The sequence below is a fragment of the Camelina sativa genome, chromosome 20 (assembly GCF_030686135.1).
Source record: "Camelina sativa cultivar CO46 ecotype springtype chromosome 20, ASM3068613v1".
In the NCBI taxonomy this organism is placed as follows: Eukaryota; Viridiplantae; Streptophyta; class Magnoliopsida; order Brassicales; family Brassicaceae; genus Camelina; species Camelina sativa.
This window is the reverse complement of record NC_141899.1, coordinates 29,296,871-29,316,645: the sequence shown is the minus strand read 5'-3', so window position 1 is coordinate 29,316,645 and position 19,775 is coordinate 29,296,871. Positions and strand designations below refer to the sequence as shown.

At 33.5% G+C, this 19,775-nt stretch overlaps 4 protein-coding genes and 1 pseudogene across 4 annotated transcripts; 4 read left to right on the top strand and 1 right to left on the bottom strand.

The window, feature by feature from the left end:
* Positions 1–10,351: 10,351 nt before the first annotated feature.
* LOC147919563 (uncharacterized) lies at positions 10,352–11,684 on the bottom strand (annotated as a pseudogene).
* A 1,687-nt stretch (positions 11,685–13,371) lies between these two features.
* Positions 13,372–14,112, top strand: LOC147919562 (uncharacterized protein At4g02000-like). The gene is made up of 2 exons (XM_087504004.1): positions 13,372–13,569; positions 13,675–14,112. The coding sequence occupies exons 1-2, from the start codon at positions 13,372–13,374 to the stop codon at positions 14,110–14,112; spliced, it is 636 nt and encodes a 211-aa protein (XP_087360130.1).
* A 917-nt stretch (positions 14,113–15,029) lies between these two features.
* Positions 15,030–15,608, top strand: LOC147919561 (uncharacterized). Its single transcript, XM_087504003.1, has one exon. It carries the CDS (start codon positions 15,030–15,032, stop codon positions 15,606–15,608), a length of 579 nt encoding a protein of 192 aa, XP_087360129.1.
* A 42-nt stretch (positions 15,609–15,650) lies between these two features.
* On the top strand, positions 15,651–18,303 carry LOC147919560 (uncharacterized). The gene is made up of 5 exons (XM_087504002.1): positions 15,651–16,067; positions 16,140–16,424; positions 16,571–16,819; positions 17,024–17,502; positions 17,652–18,303. Exons 1-5 carry the CDS (start codon positions 15,651–15,653, stop codon positions 18,301–18,303), a joined length of 2,082 nt encoding a protein of 693 aa, XP_087360128.1.
* Positions 18,304–18,639: 336 nt separating this feature from the next.
* LOC147919559 (uncharacterized) lies at positions 18,640–19,101 on the top strand. Its single transcript, XM_087504001.1, has one exon. The coding sequence runs from the start codon at positions 18,640–18,642 to the stop codon at positions 19,099–19,101; it is 462 nt and encodes a 153-aa protein (XP_087360127.1).
* The last annotated feature ends 674 nt before the right edge of the window (positions 19,102–19,775 follow it).

The window sequence follows — 19,775 nt, the reverse complement described above, 5'->3', positions numbered from 1 at the left end:
TTTCTTTTTTTTCTTTTGTGTTTCCACTTTACCTATAAACTTTTTTATTTTATATATAAGAAATAGTATAGTTTGTTTTTTTTACACTTTCCTAATAATGAATGTTTCATTAAGTACAAATTTCTTCTTTTTGATAACCACACACAATAATGTGTTTTTTATTTTATGGCGCAGCAGCAACTATTTAATTATGGTTTGTTAATGATCTCTCTTAATATTCTATTCTCCTACTTCATTATTACAAAAGACTACTTTTTTTTTTGTCAACAAAAGAATTAACTCAAACGAATTAATTTGGAGGAAAATTGTTTACAAACAAAATATGGTGTAGACTTACACGCGCTTTGCGTGCCAAAGACTACTTTATTGGTAATTCTTAAATTTTTATAATAAAATGTAAATAACAATTATAAATTTTAGTTTTCTAAAACACACATATTGTAACGTTCACCAACAGAAAACAAAGTATGGTATTGTAACGCATGGTTTTGCTAGCATCTTTGAAATGTATTCTCTTTATTGTAACGTATGATTTTATCAGCATCTATAAAATCAATAACGGACGATTTTACATGTATTCATTCACTTTATATAGAAAATCTGGTTTTTGACATACGAAAACATAATGCAATGATGTAAACACCGAATGCTATTGTTTCTGGCAAGTGTTTGAACTATAGGTGGTCGAAGAGCACTTTTTATTTGTTAAAAGGGATGTGACATAGTAGGAATGGATTGAAACTCGAAATATGTCATCGGGAGGACATGTAATCGGATTTTAATGTGTTTCATCCAATTGAATATCAATAATATCGAAAATCGCCTCTTGCTTGGTCCTTGGCAATCGAACAAAGAGTCGATTTTCTACATTATCGTAGATTAATGAGGCTTTTTTACCTGGTAAAAATTGTTTGACAGGTATGGTTATTATAGTAGGGTTGTGGTTTGTTAAACGATGTTGTAAAAATCGTAAATCGTTTGACAGATGTGTGATTGTCAAAATGTTAGTAGTATTATTACCATACTGCAAAATAAACATCATTAAAAAGTACTACTACTTTCCCAGTTGCTCCTTAATTACAAATCTCCAAAAATTGGGTTTAATAAAATAGAGAAAACGACTTGACCACGACTTGGCATGATTACATCCTTTACTATTTTCGTGACCAATTTGCAAATATTTATTTGAATTAGATTTTTTTTGGATATGTATGTATAAACAGATCTCATATATGTGTCAGCTGATTGCAGCTGCTGATTAAGCTTGATGGCCACTTTCTTTGTGGTCCGTTTAGTACCACCACCACTAAAGCCACTGTATACATATATATATACATATATTTTATGCATATAACATATTAACATATACTATATGATAAAACTATGGCGATAAATAGTAAATGTTTTTTTTTTTATTTTTAAAATAAATGTTAACATGTAAAAAAGATTATAGTAAAAAATTGAAAATAATAATAAAAGCAAAATGATAACACACACGGAAGAAGGAATAATTCGAACTTGCAGTCTTCTCTTTTCTTTCTGCAGACCCCATTTCGTGACTCACTCTACTACACAGTACACTACACCCCTCATTTATTTTGTTTTCTTCCACTATATTTTGTTTTTTGTTTTTATTGATATATGAAAATTACATATGAAACGTCCGTCCATAACGAAACCAAACCTATATATAAAACAAAATTCGTACTATGAGCTATTTTTTAACAAACATCATTGTTATTGTTGATAATCCAGTAAGCAATAGCGAGTGTTAACTAGTTTGTATATATTACGAATTATAGGGTCTAAAACCTCCAATGAACCAAAAATAAATAAATTTATACTACTAAATAAAAGTAGGAGCTATAAACTCCTAAGGCTGAGCTATAAACTCCTAAGGCTCTCCACCTAGAATTTTAAACTACCAATAGGGATTAGTCATCTTACTAATTAACATTTTTTAAAAATACAAAACTTTCTATATTATTAAGACTTTTTTTTTTTTAAGTTTAATCTATAGAAATAAAATCTATATAATAAAATATTTGTAAATTTAAGTTTTTGTTTCCAAAATAAATAAATGATATAAAACTAATCAAAATATAAAATTTTCTATTTATTAAAAAATGTTAAATTGATAAACGAAAATATTTAAAATAAGATTATTTATAATAAAGTTAAAAGAAAATAAGTAAAATCTATGAAAATAAAATCTATATAATACAATATTTGTAAATTTAAGTTTGAAAAAGTTTAATCTATGGAAATAAAATAAATATATGAAAATATTTAATCAGTAAAACTATGGAAATAAAATCTATATAATAAAATATTTGTAAATTTAAGTTTAAAAAGTTTAATCTATAGAAATAAAATAAATATAAGAAAATATTTGTAAATTTAGGAACAAACATATAAATGTTAAATCGTTCATATATGCTAAATCATTCAAATAAAAATTTCCAAATTTACAAAAACTCCTTTTCGCTTAAAACAAAAAGGGAAGAATTCTACTTAGCAGCAAAAAAAAAAAAAAGGAAAACTTACAAATTCTAAATTAGGTGTATTTATATAAATAGGCATCTAAAACAGAGAATGAAACAACTTCAATATAATTGAAAACAATAGCTCTACCAAAACTTCTTCAATCGTCTAGCGTGTCCTTAATTGAATCCATCGTATTTGCCACCAAATCAATATCAATCACAAGATTATGATGCAAAAATTGAATATAGAATAAGAAGAAAAAGACAGAGGCAGGAGAAACGTAAGGATTTAACTCAGTCTTGAGAATCGTCGTAGGTGAACCGTGAAGAGACGATGTTTTTGATTCTCTGTATTTGACTTATGCTACACCACCCATCTGGTTTGTTAATAATTTTTAATATCCATTTATAATTTCTTATCTAGACATCACCGAAGAAAAAGAAAAAAAAAAGGAAAAACAATACACACATGTACTTATATTGATAATTTAGTAGTTTTTTTTGGTATAAAGTATAGTAGTTATTTCTAAGTATAGTAGTTATTTCTAATGTTTTGTCAAAATACTTTTATAACTGCTTTACTAATAGGCTAATAACAAAATCTAAAATTTTTAAATTTGATATTTCTAATAGCAAGCAAGAGAAAGTGACATCATATTTCTATAATGTTTTTCTACAATTCTAAAATTACATGAATAATGTTAATAATTTTTTTCAAAACAAAAATATGTTAAAATTGAATTAAAAAATTATAGCAAGAATTGTTTTATTATTAGATATCAATGTATAGCTATTAAACAAAATAAGCTTAAAATATTTAAAACAAATTATATAAATATACCCGTGATATGCTCAAATTAACCCTAGAGCTACTCTCTCAAATTAAGAGGTCAATGTAATACTTAGAGGTCGAATTCCACAAAGCCTCAAGTGTACACAATAAATTATAGAGTTTTATAATTATGCTAAACAGATTAAATTGAATTAAAATAAACAATGCAAAATATTAAATAAAAGTTGTTGTAAATTCAGAAAATCAAAAAGCTAGGCCTAGGGAATTTCTAAGGAAATTATGAATTATTAAATCAGGGAATAAATATGATTCAAGCAATTAAGAACAGATCTAGAACTCTAAACACTTTTGTAAATTAAATCATTTCTCACTGCAAATAATATCTAAATTTAAAACCAGAAAATCAAATCTCTTTGTAAAATTCTAGGTTAAAAATCAGCAATAAAATCAGGTTTAGATTGTTCACAAAATTATTAAATCAAATCTCTTTGCAAAAAATAATTTTGCTCATCAAAAGGTTTTATCAGGAAATCAATTATATTCTCATATCAATTTATTTTCCTAGGGTATTAATTCTAGATGGCCAATCAAGGATTAATGTGAAGAATAACCTAAGATGAAGATCTAGATAGATAATGAATCCTAAATAAACAGATCTAATAATTCATAAAATCTCTGTGAAAAACCCTAAACCTAACATGCAAACTACTCAGAAATATTCAATGAAGAACAAAACATAATTCTGAATAATAAGCAATAGAGATTAAAAGAGTAAAAGGGAGTTCAAGAAATTCTTCTCTACAAAGCAGATCTCTCTTTCCAAAGCTCTTAAAATCTCTCAGGGTTGCAGGAAAAATAAAACTTGATAGAATAAAACTTAAGGGTTTTAAAAACCTAAAAACCATATATATGTCCTAAAACACGTCAAGGACTTACGTTGCAATTATGGAAGACTTTGGGCAACTTTTGTAAATTTTCCAAAACTTGACTCTTGAGTCGGCAGAGAGGGGTGTCGATCGATGCTCCTCATAGGATCAGACTCCAAATTAAATTCCTTCGGTTAAATGCTCCAAAATCATCCAAATTGCTTCATTTTGCTCATTTCATGCTAAAAACCTGTAAAGATTCAAAAACAATCTAAAAACAAATGAAAAGACACTAAAAGACTCCTTATATCATGGTTAAAAACCACAAAACCATGATATTCAAAACCTAGTAAAGTTAATAATACAAAGACAATGATATCTATATAAGCTATAAGCCTCTTTAGTACGACAAAATTAACAATTAAGTACGCAAACCACTGGCCTATGATTTATACACTTGAACTTATGATTTAAGCTAATCTAATCTACTATAGAGTTTTTTTTTAATAGTAAAAAGAGTGTGATATGTAACGGTTGGTAGAGATTATTTTTTGGCAGCAAATGGGAGAACGTATAACGTTCTTTTGAGAACTATTCCATGGAAATAAAAACAAACAAGATTGTGATTCTCATGCTACTAAGAGAAGGAGCTTTTATTATATATAATTACGTGGTGAATATCCCTTTCGATTTATTTCTTAGGTTTTAGTTTGTATTATTGCTTAGAAATGTTTTAAATATATATATATCAATTCTTTTAATTCAGAAAACAATAGGTTTCCGTTGATGATATTTCTTACCTCAACGCTATTTGAAAGATTGTGGTCATGGCCTTTTTAGTTTATAGAATTAGTATTTTACTATACCAAAACATCATAACTTAGTTAAAATAATAATTTCATAATTTATTTTACACCATGTAATAAAGATAATATTTTTTCCTCTTATTCTTTAGATTTTGTGAATTTTTCTAATTATTTTTTTAGTTCAAGACTTCAAGAACCAATCGATGACTTAAAAACATTTATCTCGAACAGAAAACCATATATATACATTATACTCTAAAATAATCACACAGTATAAATTATGTAAGTAAAATAAAAAATACATGTTTATTTCCATCAAAAAATTAAACATGGTTCTAAATCTAATTTAGATTTAATTTTCTTATGATTTGTATGTTTATCTAAATCTTAAGAGAAAATATGATAAAAGATAAAATGTAAGACAAAAATTTCTTTGATAAATGTTAGGTTATTAATTAATTGATAAGTTTTTTTTTTTGCTAACAATTAAAACATAATTCACATAAGCTTATCAGATTAGAATATTAGAATATCATTCAGAATTATTAGCTTAGTTGATTAGAATAATTCTCTAAAATTATAATATCAAAACATAATTCACATAAGTTTAGTAGAGGTGAAAGTTCAGTAATTAATAAATTTAAATAATTATGTGTAGTAAAAAATGTTGGTGTATAGAATCAAGTAGAAGAACCTCCACGTGAAGTAAAAATACACCTCAGGGCCCCTACTTTATTGGGGCCACAAGGAAAATATCCGCCGTGAGATCGATCATAATCATGACCAACCTTTATTTTATTTTTATTTTTTTTCCTTTGTGACACTAATAAAACTAATAATTTTTCTCAATAAGTTTCAAAGTTACGATGAATGATGATGGCATTGTTGGACTAATGGGGAAAAGCTGAGAGCACTGTTTGAAATTTGTTTTTCTATTCATAAAAGTGAATGTACACGTTGGTTCATAAAAAAAAAGAAATTGAATAATGTACACAGAATAATATGTAATAATAACCAAATACTATTTAACTTATATATATATTAAAAAACCTTAAATCAAATATGCACTCTACAGTTTCTATGCTAATTTCTTGATGATCTCAAATACGAGCAGTAATGTAACTATTGAGTATACACATCATGTTAACAGATTCATAAGTGTCATGAAATGTTCGCCCAATAGCCGAAAATTTTATACACTTTGGTGACATATTTTTTCTAATTATGATTCTAACAAAGCACACATACACACGCATGTGATATGCCTATGAATCTATAAATGTATATGCGCATATATATAATATCATATGGGTTAGTTTGGTCACGGTGTGGATATAGCTAGGTTATGGGCATGGTTTGTTTTGGTGTGACGCATGTTTTTTTTTTTTCTTTTTCTTATGATTGTTTTAGTTTGTTTTCAGATTCAGCAAATATGACAAAACTGTGAGAAAAGATAACGTTTAAAAATCATAATATATATGTTTTGCATGTGTTTCGCATACACCACATTAAGATACTATTTAGGAAATTTTCAATATTGGGTCAAACATTACTTTGCTTGGTCTTCTTTGTCCTGCTTAGTCCAGTGTTTTTACTCATTCAATTTTATCAATTAAATAATCGAATAAGTTTTTAATCAGACCTCTTTCCATGAATTTGCAGCTCATGTGATGACTAATTAATGAGTGTTGTTGAACTTGACCATCCGTCTCCTACAGAATATATGGCATCTTTCATCTCCTAAAGTATATGAATAGTTGGGCGTCATTGGCTTCTTTTGGTGCTAATCAGTCTTAATTAGTTTGTTTGACTTTAATTCAATTACATTTTGTCCAAAAAATGATCACATTCCTTGTAAAATGGATTTGCAATCACTAAAACCAATGATAGCTTTGAATGTTAAGAATAAGTATATGACATTGAATGAGGAGAAACACAAAATGAAACTCAACCTACTCGTAGCATTGTTACAAGGTTTATACGTTTCACTGCTCGTTACGTTGATGGTAATTTGAGGTTGAATAACATGATTTTAGCTTTATGTGATATAAAACCTTCACATACTGTTGAAAAATTATAATTAAGTTCTTAGTTACTTTCAAGAATAAAATTTTGAGAAAAAAGTTATTCTCTTTGACTTTGAATAATGCTACTTATGTTTAGTGGTAATAGATTGTTGTTAGGGTCAATTTGTGTGATAACTAATATCACAAATTAAATTAAGAATAATTAGGAGAATAGGATAAAGGAGTATTATAAAATTACCATTTTAGTGTGTCGTAGTAGAGGAGATGGCCAGCAGAGGTGGACGGAGAATTGGCAAGCAGCGGTGGACGGAGAATTGGCCAGTGGCCGTGGTCGGAGGAGATGGGCGGCGGTGGTGGTCGGAGGAGATGGGCGGCAGTGGTGGCTAGAGAAAATAGCCGGCGGGTGGTTGCCGGAGAAGATGGCCGGCGGTGGTGGTGATAAAAGGGTAAGATTAGTGGTGGAGGGATAAAATGATATATATTGTAGTTTATATAGTGTATTATGTTTAAATGGTTAGTGTAGTAGTTTTTGAATTAAAGTTTTTTTGTTGGTTACAAGATAAAATTCCCCTTGTTGTTATGTGATCAGAATCTTTTTCATGTTAGATATTGTGAAAATATTTTGAACCTTATTGTGCAAGAAAGATTAATAGTAACTAGATTTTAACCCGCGGTACACTGCAGGATAATTTTTTAATATAATAGAGTTTTGACTTTTATTTATGTGTTATATTTAGTTAAGTAGTATTTGGATAGTTCATAATTAATATATATAATAAAATACATAATAAGTAATTTATAAGATATTATCCACAGAACAATTTTTTAATATTATAGAATTCTAACTTCGATTTGTGTGTTATATTTAGTTAAATAGTATTTGGATTGTTCATAATTAGTATAAATAATAAAATACATAATAAGTAATTTATAAGATATTATCTGATTAAGAAATTATTTAATTGTTCAGAATTTATTAAAATTACCTTGATTTGATATGTCTAATATTCTAATATTTGTATTGTTGACCAAATAATTAAATGAGAATTTAACCCATATTTTAACATCAAATTAATAATATTTTAAATTTGTACTAATATTAATTCAAACCGGTCAAGTCTTATAACCCGTCTGGTCATATAACCATCTATATATACATTTTTGGAGACATTTTTGAAATAAATTCTGAAATCCAAACCTATTTACAAGCATGCCATTAGCATTAAATTTTATAATTATTTTTTTTACTTTAAATAATATCAAATTCGGAATCTAACTGAAGAAGATTTTCTCCAAATTTCCAAAAGTATCGGACCAATATCCATTAATATTAAATATTTTATATTTAATTAATCTATTCTCTAAAGCTCTGTACTAAATATTAAGCACAATTGATTAACCGTAGACATAATAACAGTCTAGATTTCCGATTAAACTTCTTGATTCCCAATTATTTTATCCCCTACAACATATCTTCAAAATCAAATTAAAAAAAAAAACAGATTTTCCATCCATAGTAACAAGAAACAATTGATATAAATCAAACTTTACAAAAAAAACACTCCATCATTTTAATCGACTTGCACAACTATAAATACAAAAGTGTTAAATGATATAGAGATCAAACAAAAAAGATTACAAAATCAAATTATAGTATACTCATATAATTATAAAATAGAATATATTATGTATTATTATTATCTCTACATTGTAAATGAAAAAGAAAAATTATAAAAAGTATATTTGTTGACTAAATTAAATTTAATGAACAATAAGGATATCTTAACTATATAATAAACCTCTACATGTTGATAATGGAAGTTATACACTACATAATATCTATACTAGTATTTTTGCAGCAGTACTTGCTCAAAAATACTTTTTGAAAAGTTTTTACATTTAATGTATTGGTATTAATGTTAGTTACCAAAACTTCAAAATTAATTATAGGTAATATTTTAAAAATTAAGAAAATCTTTCTACCTCATTTAAACATAAATATATGATTCCTTTTCATTTTTTATTTAAATTTATATTTAAATTATCTGGAATTATTATATAATATATTTAGTTAATAAAAATTGTGATTTTTCCTGCATATGATGTAATACAAAATTTTACCGTAGATACACAATAAATATTAAAAATTAAGATGATATAATGTGAGTTAAAATATCTCGGGACGGTATTATATAGCGGGACGGGTTTTATCGATATTTATATAAAGTAAAGAATATCATTAATTCGGTGTTACAGGGGTAAAATATCATTTCATTATTTTGTTAACACTATCGTTATCAGATAATAGACATATCTAATTAAATTGATTAAATAAATATTATGTAAAAATAAATTATATTGCAGTATTATATGGTTTATTTAATAATTATTATATAATTATAACATATTTAACCAACAAATACAACTTATAATTTAAATATTTTAGTTATAAATAATTTTTCCCCGCGGTGTACCGCGGGTCCTAATCTAGTAATGATGTAAAACTATAGTAGATTTTAAAAATACAAAATATATTATTTACATACATAGTTAATATAATAAATAAATTTTATATTACTTTTCTAAATAAAAAATATAGCTCCGCGGTGTACCGCGGGTGAATATCTAGTATTATATAGTATTTTAAACTATTTATACGGTATTAGAAATGTTTGTAAGATTTAATTGATAAAGGAAAATAGTAATGAAATGGAGATATTATAAAGATAACACCCGATTCAAGATATCAATTTAGGAATATGATGTTAAATGTAAAGATTGTATAAACATAAACAAAATTTGATTTTTGAAAATAGAAATTAATTTTGAAGAGATATTTTAGGAATCAAATTGGTATAACGATTTTATAGACATATTAATTAAGTACTCGGTTTTAAATTTCCATATTTTAGTTATTATTTTGTGCAATTTTGTAGGGATTAACTTTGTAAATAAATATAACTTAAATGGTAGAACACAAAATGTACTTAAAAATGTTAATATAGATTATTCATCTTTAAAAAAAAATATTAGAGCGAGTGTGAAGTTTGGCAAAGAATTTGATTCATCAAGAAAATAGGTATTTACAGCATGTGTTGAGAGTGTAAGAATTACAAGTGGTGGTGGATTATTTTTATATGTTTTACATGATGGAATTCAACTTGTGATTTGCTTAATAAAGTTTTGAAGTTTGGTAAGGCATTTGCTAGTTTGAAAAAATGTGATCAAAATTACAAGTCACTGCATTCTGAAGATGACTGAAATTGTGGATAGAGAATTTGTGACTTGTTAGAGCCTTTTAGTACCATCATCAATTACTTCTCAGGTGTAATTTTTTTGGGCAAATATTTCATTATCATTAAATTAAAGAGTCTCAACCTCTAGTAGAGGAGGAAATACATCCAAAGCAAAGGAAATGAAGGCAACAAATGCCAAAAAACACCATCAAAAGATAGTTAAACAAAAGATAGACAAGATACAAATCATAAGAAGAGAACATAAGAGACCAACAAACAAGTACAATCTCAATAGTTTCTTGATAGATCACATCCATAATAACCCAAAGGGTTACAAACTCTACGACATAGGTAGAGGGGACCAGCAGCCGGGAGGAGGAACCTTGCAATACCGACGAGTCACAAGCATCCAAACCCCTCCAAACAAAGGGGAATTTTGGGAAGATAAGATGAATTTCAGCCAAAGAAGCATCAAACCAAGAGTATCCGTAAAGCAAACCTCTTTAGCTAGGAAGTCCTTACTGAAATCATAAGGAGGAGGAAACAAAGCCTCCAAAGACACTAACATTAAACTGTCAGCAAAAGCTGAACGAGAACAGTCTTGGACAACAATCCCCGCTTCTACTTCAAGCAGAACGGTTAACACAATAGTCCCTGTAACACTACCACTAAACACAAGTGAAGTATATGGGAGGATAAAAGGCTCCATAAAGGAGAGATGAGAGCTACTAAAGCCCCGATAAACCAGGTCAACTGGTCGCTTGTCTAGACTCAAAGGCCTTTGTCTAAGCAGGCACAAGACTAGTTTTAACAAAGCCAAATCGAGATAGAATCCGCATACTGCGGTAAATGATTGCATCAAAGCAATAAGGGTGCTGCAAAACAGCACTAAAGTAGACACAAGAGTATCTAAGCCCATCGAAATTGAAGGAGCTACAACCGAATTCCATAAAACCAGAGCCACAAACCTTCCCATCTTAGAAGAATTAGAGGAAGAGTGAGAGCATACCTGGGGGAATATCAGGGGAGGTAAGGTGAGAGCAACCCAGCTTGCAAAGGGAGACTCAATGGGAAGCACCAGTGGTCGGAAGGAGAAGGGGCTTCGCCGGCAGCAGAAGATAGGTATGGCGGAGAGAAGGATGTTGAGCGAGTTAGATACTCTGAAGAAAATGAGATTCAGCGGCTGGACAAGAGATTCACCAAAAGAAAAATAGATCTAAGGGTCCGGTGGTTCCGGTGGCGTTGGCGGAGATGGAGGCTCCAGCGGTGGTGCACAAGGGGGCCTCAAGACGAGGAAGGCGACCGAAGACATCGGTAAGTGACGAAAGTGTCTCGAAGTCGACAGAATTAAGGAACTCATCTCCTGTGAAAAACCTCGCTGGAAAATGGTAAAGGAGATCCACCAAAGAGAGAACACACCTTAGCAAACACGAGTCAGGAGAGGAGATTAACGGAGAAGCATCGCCGGAAGAAACAGCTCATTTCGTTGAAGGAGCGGTGCCTTGGGTTTCGTGCCTGAGAGAAAATTTTAGGGTGAACTCATATTACAATTCATTCTTCTTTTTTACTTCTCAGGTGTAATTTTATTCACTTAATGTGTGTTTTTTGCAAGTTGGAAAATTGAATTTCTTCTGAATGAAAGCCGAGTGTGGTGATTTTAGAATAGAAGAGATGGCTATGAATATGCATTAAACTTTGATAAGTAAATATATAATTACAATACTAGGCTAGTTATGATGGCTATTTTAGATCCGAGATTAATTGAGTAAATTTTTGATTCTAAGTTAAGATAAAATGGATTCAAGTATTTCTTAAGAATAGGTCAAATCTGCTATGTAAAATTTGAAAGATGTTTGTAATCACAACAAGAAAAAGACTTGAACTTCTTCCACCTTCACAACGTTAACAACACCAACTCCACATTAATTAATTGAATCATCATTAAAGGATGATACATATAAAGAGACAGAGGAAGAAGATGATTGAATGTGTTGCTTTATTACTGTAGTATCAATTTCATGATTATATACAGTACGAAAGCGTAGATAGGAAGCCTAATTAGAAAAGGTTAAGGAAACTAGATATTGTAATTACTTAATGTACGGGATATGATATATGATATCAAATAATATCCCAATAACATAATATGTAAGTATTATTGTCCATTCTTTGTCTATATCACCGTGTTCAAATTTATCTAACTAGTACCTATAACTTGGTTCTGAAAACACAAAATCAGATTTACAAAAAATTTTGGATGATCCTAGAATAGAATTGAGGTCGTTTATAGAAATGGAGGTTTTTAGTTATTACAAAAAGTGTTAGGCAACATTATGGTGATTTGGCTTGTGTACCCATGTGATGCCTAGTATTACAATCACTATAGTGACATCAAAGCCATTGTTTAGTATTGCATGTTGGGTGTTAGGTCCCTACAAAATATATCTCCATTCCATGAAATCTTCAAGTGTTACTTTGCACTCAAAACTGTTACAAGATTTTGAAGATAAAAGAATAATCGATATATTTATAACCAATAAAAGTTGATGATATGAAGTATTGTGAACTTAATAAGCTTGTTTGATAATGTAAATTTGACTAGGATTTTATAAATGAGAGCTTAGTGAAGGAGTAATCAAATTAAACGATTGATATCTTAAGAGAAGACATTTAATCTTGTGTTCATATTGGATAATGATATTTAGTTGTTGAGTTTCCTCTTTCATTTATTCATTAACCCATTGATTTATGAATTATCCTAAGACCCCAATTATATATTTCATAAGTTAAATCATTTTTTCTCTTGCATTTTTATTTACATTTTATAACTAAGTATCATACGAACCTAAAAAGTATGTCGTTTCGCTTGGGTCCTTCTAATTGCTTTAGAGGGTTCACTCTCCCCCGTCAAGGTGGGATATACAGCCGGAGATTTCCTTTTTTTGCTGGGATTTGCTTTCAATCTAGTGAGTGTTTTTCGGGATCTTATAGAAAACGCGATTTTCTTTCCACTTTTAAAATATTTGATGAATGTACATCGAATATTGACAAATCTCAACCGGAATCATCAAATGGTTTGGAAGCGCCGCCACTGGCTTTTATACATCTTTGGGATAATTCTCAAGCACCTTTGAACTTCAATCTCTTCCTGCTACTGATGGCTGATCAATTGAATATGGTGATGGAAATAATGGTTATCTCTGATGATAGCCCATTGGTCATAACTAAAGAGAGTGAATGCACTATGATGGTGGAGAGCCGGATCAGTGTTCTGGGTCGACTGCTCAACCCGGAGTGTCAAAGTATGGCCAAGATGATTATGAAAATGCCACGCATCTGGGGAGTCTATGAACGGGTGCGAGGTATTGCTCTGTCTAAGGATCGATTCCAATTTATCTTCCAATTGGAGAGCGATATGGAAAGGGTTCTGAAAACAGGATTCTGGACTTTTGACGATTAGGGGATGCTGTTGGAGAGATGGACAGAGGCACCGCCTCTGAATTTCCTGTTCACTTTCTCGGTTTGGATATGGCTGAGTAACATACCGGTTAACTTCCTTACGCTTAAGACGATTCAGACTATATCAGAGAGGATTGGGTGTGTTGAAGAAATCGCTTTCGATCCAGAGAAGTTGCAGTATAACTCCTTAGTTCGTGTCAAGGTGAAGTTTGATGTCTCTAATCCACTTGTCAAAGCAAAATCACTTAGTTTACCCAAAGGAGTTACTGCCTCGGTTCATGTGGAGTATGAAAGGGTTCGTAAGAGGTGTAACCACTGTTTGAGGCTCACGCATGATAGACAAAGGTGTCCTTTCCTACGGCAGGAGGAATCAAGAAAAGGTGGACCTGCACAGAACTTTGGTGGAGACCAACCAAGCCATAGGAAGCTCTACGCGTGATAACAGATACCCCAAGGATTTGGTTGGTGCTATCCTTCCCCTTTTACAGCAACCAGCCCCCCCCCCCCCCCCCCCCCCCGGGTTTCCAGCCTATGTCTAATGTGGTAGTCCCTGAGGTTTTAAACGAAATGAAGAAGTTCCTACTGTATGGGGATCCCTCCCTGTTGGGTCAGAGTGAACAAATGTTAAAGTCCACACTCGAGTCCATCTCTCATGACACTCGAGCCTAGAGTTCTTTGCTACGCTTGGAAGCTCCTCCTAAACTGACACCAGATGTTGCCAAAGACATGAGTTTGGTCTTTGGTTACCAAAAGCCGATAAGGGAGGCTGTTGAGGGAACTTTGGAAAAGGTAGATAATCGAGCTCCAGCACCCCTGGACAAAAGTGGTCAAGGGAAACTGGTGCAGGGCAATGAGGGTGTGCGAGACATGTGGAACTACAATGTTGTTACTAGTGTGCAGATATCTCCGAAGGATCCTCTAAGCTCTGTGGCTCCGAGTGGGTTCCAAATGGGACTCTCAGAGACCAATGGGGGTGGTAAAGATCACAGGAAAGCAGCTCCGCAGCACTCTTTCTTCCTCCTGGAAAAGGAAGAAAGCTAAAAGTGTGAATAGAAGTAGTAATGTTGCTGGTGGGGTTTCTGGAGAGGTGTGTGAGTCCTCCTCAGGAGGGTTTAATCCTAATAGGGAGTCACAAGAGGAAACTGAAGTGTCATCTAAGTTCTTCAGGCGCGAGACAGTGACCTTGGGACCTAGAGTTCTAGATTATGCAGACGATAGAACATGTAACTTTAACCCTCGTCCTCAGGGTAATGTGCAGCTGCGGATGCCTATTTACAACAATGAACAGTCTGGTTTGGTGGGTCCCCAGAAACCACTCAATTCTAAATGAGTATAACTAGTTGGAACTGCCAAGGAATGGGGAGCACCTCGGCAGTTCGACGTCTGAAGGAAATGTGTCGTGAACAATTCCCAGATTTTTTGTTCCTCCTGGAGACTAAAAACTCCAGAGAACACGTGATGGGAGTTATGGATTGGTTAGGCTATGATAAGGTGCATGTCGTGGATCCAGTCGGTTTGAGCGGAGGTTTAGCTCTATACTGGAAAGATATGTATGAGGTGGAGGTGCTTCAGTCAGATTCTCGTTTGATTGATACTCGAATAACTAAAGGCTCTATGACATTTTATGCCACTTTCGTTTATGGTGATCCTGTCAGACAAAAACGAGAGGAGGTTTGGGAAAGGCTTACAAGGATCAGCATACAACGAGATGAAACATGGTTTCTCACTGGTGATTTCAATGAACTCATGAATAACTCGAAAAATCTGGGAGGACCCGCAAAACCTGAATGGTCATTCTATCCATTTCGTAGTATGGCGAGGAGTTGTTGTATCAAAGAACTGTCTAGTTCCGGAAATAAGCTTTCGTGGGCAGGAAGAAGAGAGAATGTTTGGGTGCAGAGTCGCTTAGATAGAAGCTTTGGGAATAGTGCATAGTTTACCATGTTTCCACGAACCATAACAGAGTATTTGAAGTTCATGGGGTCTGATCATCGACCTATGATAACAAGGTTTGTGGGTGACAATGGGCTGTTTAGAGGCAGGTTTTGCTATGATAAGCGTTGGACTCGTAAGCCGGAGATGGAGGAACTTATGAAACAGAACTGGGGGCCGCCATGTATAGGTTTGTCAATGACAGATAGACTGATCCATTGTCAGAGGGTTTTCTCCAAATGGAAGCGCACAACCAATACCATCTCGCAGATTCTGATTCAACGTCTCAAGGAGGAGCTGGAGAGAGAGTCTACGAAGAGACAACCATGCTTTCAAAGACTACATCAAATCAAAGGAGAGCTGTCTGCTGCTTTCCGTGACGAGGAACTGTATTGGCGACAGAAAAGTCGACAGCTATGGCTGCGGGAAGGTGATAAGAATACCGCTTTCTTTCATGGATGTGTAAATTTCAAAAGAATGAAGAACAGATTGATATCCCTCATAGATAAACATGGGAATGAAGTGTTTGAGTAGGGATCAAAGGGCGATGTGGCAGTTGAATACTTCACTGAGATGTTCTCTTCTTCGGGACCATCGGGTTTTGAGGAGTTATTGGAAGGTATGGATACCAGAGTAACCGAGGCAATGAACAGAGCGCTAACAGCCCCCATATCTGCTTCTGAGATCAAACATGCCGCGTTTAAAGTGAAAGGAGACAGTGCTCCGGGTGCTGATGGCTGGACGGTGTCTTCTTCAAAAGACACTGGAATATCATTGGGGAAGATATCATCAAAGAAGTTCAAGGATTTATTAACTCTGGTGTGTTACCACCGGACTAGAACCATACGCAGATTTGTTTAATCCCAAAAACACCAAATGCCAACACTATGGGAAATATGCGACCCATAAGTCTCTGTTCGGTGTTATATAAGATAGTATCGAATGTCCTCTGTTCACGACTGAAGGTATGCTTGCCAAGTTTGGTATTGGAGACCCAAGGTGCTTTTGTTTCTAGGCATTTAATCTCAGACAACATTCTGATTGCACATGAGATAATTCATGCCTTGAGGACAAATGCTAAGTTTAATGAAGAGCTAGTGGCCATTAAAACAGATGTGTCAAAGGCGTACGATCGAGTAGAGTGGGATTTTCTGGAATGCTTGTTCACACGTATGGGGTTTGACAGTAGATGGATACAGTGGGTTATGGCATGTGTGAGATCTATGTCGTATTTAATTCTTATCAATGGGAGTGCACATGGATACATCTCTCCAGACCGTGGGTTAAGACAGGGCGACCCTTTATCCCCATTCTTATTTATTTTATGTGCGGAGGTCTTGGTGCATATTTTGAAGCAAAAGCAAGTTTAAGGACAGCTCACGGGATTTAGTTTCAACAACTCATGTCCTGTGATCCAGCATCTCCTGTTCGCTGACGACAGTTTGTTCATTTCAAAAGCCACACAACGAAAATGTGAGGTGCTGCTTCATTGCTTAACTGCATATGGTAGAGCTTTGAGACAGAGTATAAACTTCTCAAAATCCGCTATAACCTTTGGTGCTAAAGCGAGTGATCAGGTAAAGAGCATGGTGAAAAACACGATGGAGATTAATGCTGAGGGTGGAACTGGTACCTATCTGGGCCTACCAGAGTGCTTCAGCGGGTCTAAACAAGCTTTGCTCAACTTTATTGGGGACAAACTGAAGAAGAGACTCCATGGGTGGTATGCTAAATCTCTCTCGATGGGTGGTAAAGAGATATTACTCAAATTTGTGGCCATGACATTGCCGGTTTATGCTATGTCTTGCTTCAGATTAAGCAAGAACCTTTGTCGCAAAATCACTAGTGCCATGACAGAGTTCTGGTGGAGTAATTGTGAAGGGAGAAGAAAGATTGCGTAGGTGACTTGGAAGAAGTTGTGTAAGCCTAAAGCTGAGGGAGGTTTGGGTTTTAAGGATATTAGTGATTTTAATCAAGCATTGCTCGCAAAACAAGCCTGGCGCATGCTCAATAATCCAGCTTCTTGGCGAGATTTTTCAAGAGCAGGTACTTCAAAAACACATCGATTTTGGAATGTGGCGTTGGTTTGCGACCATCTTATGCATGGCGAAGTATTATACATGGCCGGGAGTTGTTGAAGAATGGTTTGCTCAAGATTATAGGCAATGGACAAGACACACTAGTGTGGCAGGACAAGTGGATAGAAGATCAGCATCCCCGAGCTCCTTATCGTTTCCAAATATTTTTTGATGTGGGTTTAAAGGTGGCTCAACTGAAGGACCCATCAATTGGTCAATGGAATGTAGACATGGTGAAAGAGTTTTTCCCGCTGATTGATGCAGCGAAGATCCTGGCCATGAGATTTACGAATTCTCAATCAGACCGATATATATGGCCTTATAACAAGTACGGCGCATACTCAGTTATAAATGGTTATTGGTTAGCAAACTCCTTGGTGGATCGTTATGAAGTTTTACCGGAAGCGGTTAAACACTCCAATGCACTAAAGAAGAAAGTCTGGAAGCTGAGAACGGTTCCAAAGATAAAGATCTTCTTTTGGCGAGTGTTATCCGGGGCTCTGACAGTGGCTAGGAGATTAGCATCGCGAGGACTTCAGATTGATTTACGGTGTATGATGTGTGGGGCTGCGGAAGAGTCGATAGGACATATGTTGTTTAGTTGTCAGGTGGCCCGATAAGCTTTTGCTTTAGCCAATATCCCCCTGCCTCGTGACGGTTTCTCTGATACGGATGCTGAGAAGAATTGGGAATACTTAGCGGGAATTATAAATGATGGTGAGGTCCCGGAAGAAACGAAACTTGCAATACTGTGGCTATTATGGGAAATCTGGAAATATAGAAATTATGTGGTCTTTGAGGGTAAACATGGGGATATTCAAGAGATGGTTCTGAAGGCAGCACATGATGCGAGACTGTAGTTAGAAGCGCAACAACAGGTTGTACGGGTAGAGGAGATGAAAGTGAATAACATATCACAAATCCTGGAGGTAAAATGGAGGAAACCCCCGACAGGGATGGTGAAGTGTAATGTGGGCGTTTCATGGCTCAATAAATCTGCAAGGGTTAGAGGAAGTTGGATCATCAGAGATGAGTTTGGCCAGGTATTATATCATGCACGAAATGATTTTGGCTGCTCTGCCTCGTTAGCTACTGCAGGTCTGCAGATTTTCAAATGGATGATCGAGGAGCTACAGATTCTGCATATTGATAAAGTGATTATTGAGATGGATTGTGTGATGACAGTTCAAGCGATCAATTGTCCATCTGATTGGCCTAGGCAATGGTTCCTTATTCGAGAGATACACACCCTTTTGGACGGCCTAAGGTCGTGGGAATGTAAACATGTGGCAGCTGCAGCGAATAAACCAGCGAGAGCGATTGCAAGGAGTGTTACAAGAGATGGTCGGTTTGAATCATACCTGGCTCTAGGCGGTCCGTCGTGGCTTCAGGATGTCCTGAGGAGAGATGGTTGTTAAGTTGGTTGCAGCTCCTTTTATGGCTTAATACTTGGAGGGTTATTATAACCTCACTATCAAGGATTTGTTTGGTTTATTGTCCTTTTCTTTCCTCATGCTTGTACGTTTTCCCCTTTGATTCAATATTATCCAAATGACAAAAAAAACTAAGTATCATACTCCCCCGGTTAAGCAAGTAACGAGTCTCGTAATCTCTAACACACTATTAGTCCTTGTGGATCAATTCTAAATATACTACCTTAAAGTTAAATGTATCTTATTGTTATTCTAGCAAACATGTTTTTTTTTTAACGCTTCCACTTATATTAAAATAGTGAGAGAAGTTTAAAAAAACTCAAGGTTCTTGAAATATAACTGCATATACGATGCTAAATTTTTGTGGAATTTACTATAATTAATTAAAGTATTATTATTTAGCATGATTCTAGCAATTGGATGAGTTATTCACTAATTTTCAAATAGTAATCCCAAAAAAGAAAATAATAATCCTAGATATCAAAAAAAACTTATCTCTTGGACGATCCTCTATAATATAATATGATTCTGCAACCAAAACGGACCACCTAGGGCAAGGTAAAAGGAAAAACAGGTTTGAAGAGCAAATTGTTATTGAACAAACTCAAAATTACATGATGTGAAACTTGTATTAAAAAAAAAAAACATTGATTTTTTCG

Coding starts and splice junctions, on each gene's coding strand:
- LOC147919562 (XM_087504004.1), top strand. CDS start 13,372: ATGGCTGATCAATTGAATATGGTGATGGAAATAATGGTTATCTCTGAT. Junction 13,570..13,674: donor TCTGGGGAGTCTATGAACGG/GTGCGAGGTATT, acceptor TTTGACGATTAG/GGGATGCTGTTGGAGAGATG.
- LOC147919561 (XM_087504003.1), top strand. CDS start 15,030: ATGGGGAGCACCTCGGCAGTTCGACGTCTGAAGGAAATGTGTCGTGAA.
- LOC147919560 (XM_087504002.1), top strand. CDS start 15,651: ATGGGGTCTGATCATCGACCTATGATAACAAGGTTTGTGGGTGACAAT. Junction 16,068..16,139: donor CCGCTTTCTTTCATGGATGT/GTAAATTTCAAA, acceptor GTGTTTGAGTAG/GGATCAAAGGGCGATGTGGC. Junction 16,425..16,570: donor TCAAGGATTTATTAACTCTG/GTGTGTTACCAC, acceptor TCACGACTGAAG/GTATGCTTGCCAAGTTTGGT.
- LOC147919559 (XM_087504001.1), top strand. CDS start 18,640: ATGGTGAAGTGTAATGTGGGCGTTTCATGGCTCAATAAATCTGCAAGG.